Raw genomic sequence first — 2,758 nt, 5'->3', positions numbered from 1 at the left:
GCGGTTATTTTAAAATGACAGAAGACTGATAGCATACATGTACCGTCTCCTAGTCAAATATTAAGTTCAAAATAAACGCTGTGCTTTCTTTGCAGACACGGACGCAGATTCATATTGCAGATAATCGCGGTTGTATTCCCTGCATTTATTACTGATTTAGGTCTTTCAGTCATTAGGCAATCTATTCTACGTGTTTTAGTCATCTTTCATATTATTGAACGTGCATTTTATTCTTAGAGATTATTATGAATTTAATTTTAAAATTTGCATAGCGATAGATACATACACATGTAAGTAAGATGTGTATATCTGCATGTCTACCAGTTTTTCATTATGATCAAGTAGCCAAGATATATGCCTCCAGCGTTTCATTAGATTATGGTCTCTTTCATAGTTGATGGGAAATCATAAAGACGTAGGTTGAAGATTATATGCAATTTATTAGTGTGGACTAGATTTTCGAAAAGAAGGCGCAAGGACTGTCACTGGGATATCTTTGATCACAGGGGAAGAAGCGGCTCCGTCATCTTCCTACTGCGACGCCGGAGGAGACGTACAGGCGTCGCGATCCTGCGTCGCGCTCAGCTGGTTCTTGCGCCACTTGATGCGTCGGTTCTGGAACCACACTTTCAGTTGTAAATCACTCAGCTGGAGTTGGCTAGCAAGCTGCTTCCGCTCGGGGCCCACCAGGTACTGCTGCCGCTGGAACTCCTCCTCCAGTCGCTGAAGCTGCGAATCCGTGAACACTGTGCGATGTCGCTTGATCTTTCCGGGGGCGTCCCTGAGGGTGGTGTCGTAAGAGTCCTGGTGAAGGAGGGAGATCGGAGACGCAGGCGGGGAAGCGGTTGTGTCAGGAAGATCCTTTTGAGTGTCAAGTCCCAAAAGGGCGTCGATGGTGAAGGCCTTGGCCTTGCGGGACATCTGTGAGGGCGTGATGATGTGGGCGGGAGGAGGGCTGACGGACGGCGCCCATGGATGACTGAAGGCCCAAGCCAAAGGCTGGAGGTTCATCACTGAGAGTTGGTCCATGTTTGTTGTGTCCTGGGACAGGTGTGTCGACACAGGTCATGACCGGCCTTATATACCTCCTCACCTGTGGTTTTCCGCCAATCAGAGTAGGTCTAGGTCAATAAGTCGGTCAAAGGCTCTCCTAATTGGCAGACAGAAAAAGTGGTATGTACATTTTTTTTTACTTTGCGGTGAATAGTCAATAAACAGTTTTTACTGTCATTTGTATATAAACAATGATAGTTGCGAATAATCTTATGGTCATTTATTGTTGATATCAAAGATTATTTTTGTGTTTGTCATTTGCAGGTAAGTTGTCCATGAATCTGAATAGTTTATAAACCAAAAACCGGTACAATATAAAAGTGAATACACTGTGGGCAATGAAGGCCTCGGAGGGTCCGAACGCGGCCTCGTTGTCCTGCTGGTCCGAATGCAGCCCAAGTCACTGAGTTTTTCACAGAGATGGACAAGCCTCGCACAGGCCAGCAATTCGTCTCTCCAAATCAGCCATTTGGTAGTTTCTTTGGTATTTTGTGTTCTCCATTTTGGTATTTCCATTTAAAGACAAAAAATTTCCATGCCATTGATATCCTAATTATGTGTTTTCTGCATTAGGAGAAGAAACACTTCAGAACGGGGATTTAATTAACTTTTTTGTCTTCATTTTTTTTCGTTTTTTACTCTACCACTGATAATATTCGGAATATTAGGTGCCGTTACTTACAGTTCCTGCTGGCGCTGTAAGGTGTCAAATCCTCCTTGTAATTGTTTTGAGCAGATTCGGTTTTGTGACACTGCACCGTGTAGCTGTAATTTCCATTGCACACATATATATGCTAGTTAATCATATATACTGGCTAATTAATCCCTCCTTTATGTTAACGTTACAGCTTCTATATCCTATGAAGGCACATAGGGAAGTTTGTTCACTAATATCGCATGATGTATGTTTATAATCCCCGTATGTGTTTATTAAAGCAAGCATCATTACATCAAACTACATGTGAGCAGACCGTTGAATTCTTTTTGCCAAGATAATTTCTTACTAGATCGATGTTTACTTCTGAAAATAAAGAATACAAGCATCGATGAATTAACCATATTAAATATACTATACGTCTATATAGTATGATTGATGTCTCACTCTCTCAGGATTGCTTTCTCACGTACCTCCAGCTTCAGCGACTGGAGGTGGGCCCCGAACGGCGCTCCTTGGCCAGCTAAAAGGGTGTTCAGAGACAACGTATAGAGGTGGAGTCTGAGTGTGATGACGATGAGGCAGTATTCATGAGCTGAATATCTAGATTCCTTGTGAACAGTGAATGTTTGTGATGAGCTCTGATGATTACTGGTATGACAGTTTGAATTATTTTCCCCCTCATAAACCTTTTGCTTTTGTTTCGTTAATATTCAAACATAATTTTCCTTTCGGTCCTTGTGGACTGGGAAAGCAAAGGCGATTTTTTGCTCGACGATAAGACACCTACTCTTTGCGACTCGTACGGCAGACCAATTTCTTGGGCAGATAATCCCATTATCATCCGACCAACCGTTTTAAGCTACTAAGTGCAGCGTTTAATACAATGGTGATTTCGCGAGCCGTTGACGAGGCAGAGCAGACTGTGCTTCCCGTTTCCTTTGTGTCATTTTAGCACATACATGCATAGATATCACTGTGTTTATATTTGAAATATATCTCTATGTTTATTTCCTTATATATACATATCCATGCATACAGCCTTATAGC

At 42.2% G+C, this 2,758-nt stretch overlaps 1 protein-coding gene across 1 annotated transcript; it reads right to left on the bottom strand.

Moving 5' to 3' along the window:
• Positions 1-511: 511 nt before the first annotated feature.
• LOC119592724 (homeobox protein notochord-like) lies at positions 512-1,029 on the bottom strand. The gene has a single exon (XM_037941659.1). The coding sequence runs from the start codon at positions 1,027-1,029 to the stop codon at positions 532-534; it is 498 nt and encodes a 165-aa protein (XP_037797587.1). The 3' UTR covers positions 512-531.
• Between the last annotated feature and the right edge of the window lie 1,729 nt (positions 1,030-2,758).

The sequence above is a fragment of the Penaeus monodon genome, chromosome 30, assembly GCF_015228065.2.
Source record: "Penaeus monodon isolate SGIC_2016 chromosome 30, NSTDA_Pmon_1, whole genome shotgun sequence".
In the NCBI taxonomy this organism is placed as follows: Eukaryota; Metazoa; Arthropoda; class Malacostraca; order Decapoda; family Penaeidae; genus Penaeus; species Penaeus monodon.
This window is presented reverse-complemented; position numbering and strand designations above follow the sequence as displayed.

Bases quoted from the DNA above. Each gene is read 5' to 3' on its own strand.
- LOC119592724 (XM_037941659.1), bottom strand. From the start codon at position 1,029: ATGGACCAACTCTCAGTGATGAACCTCCAGCCTTTGGCTTGGGCCTTC.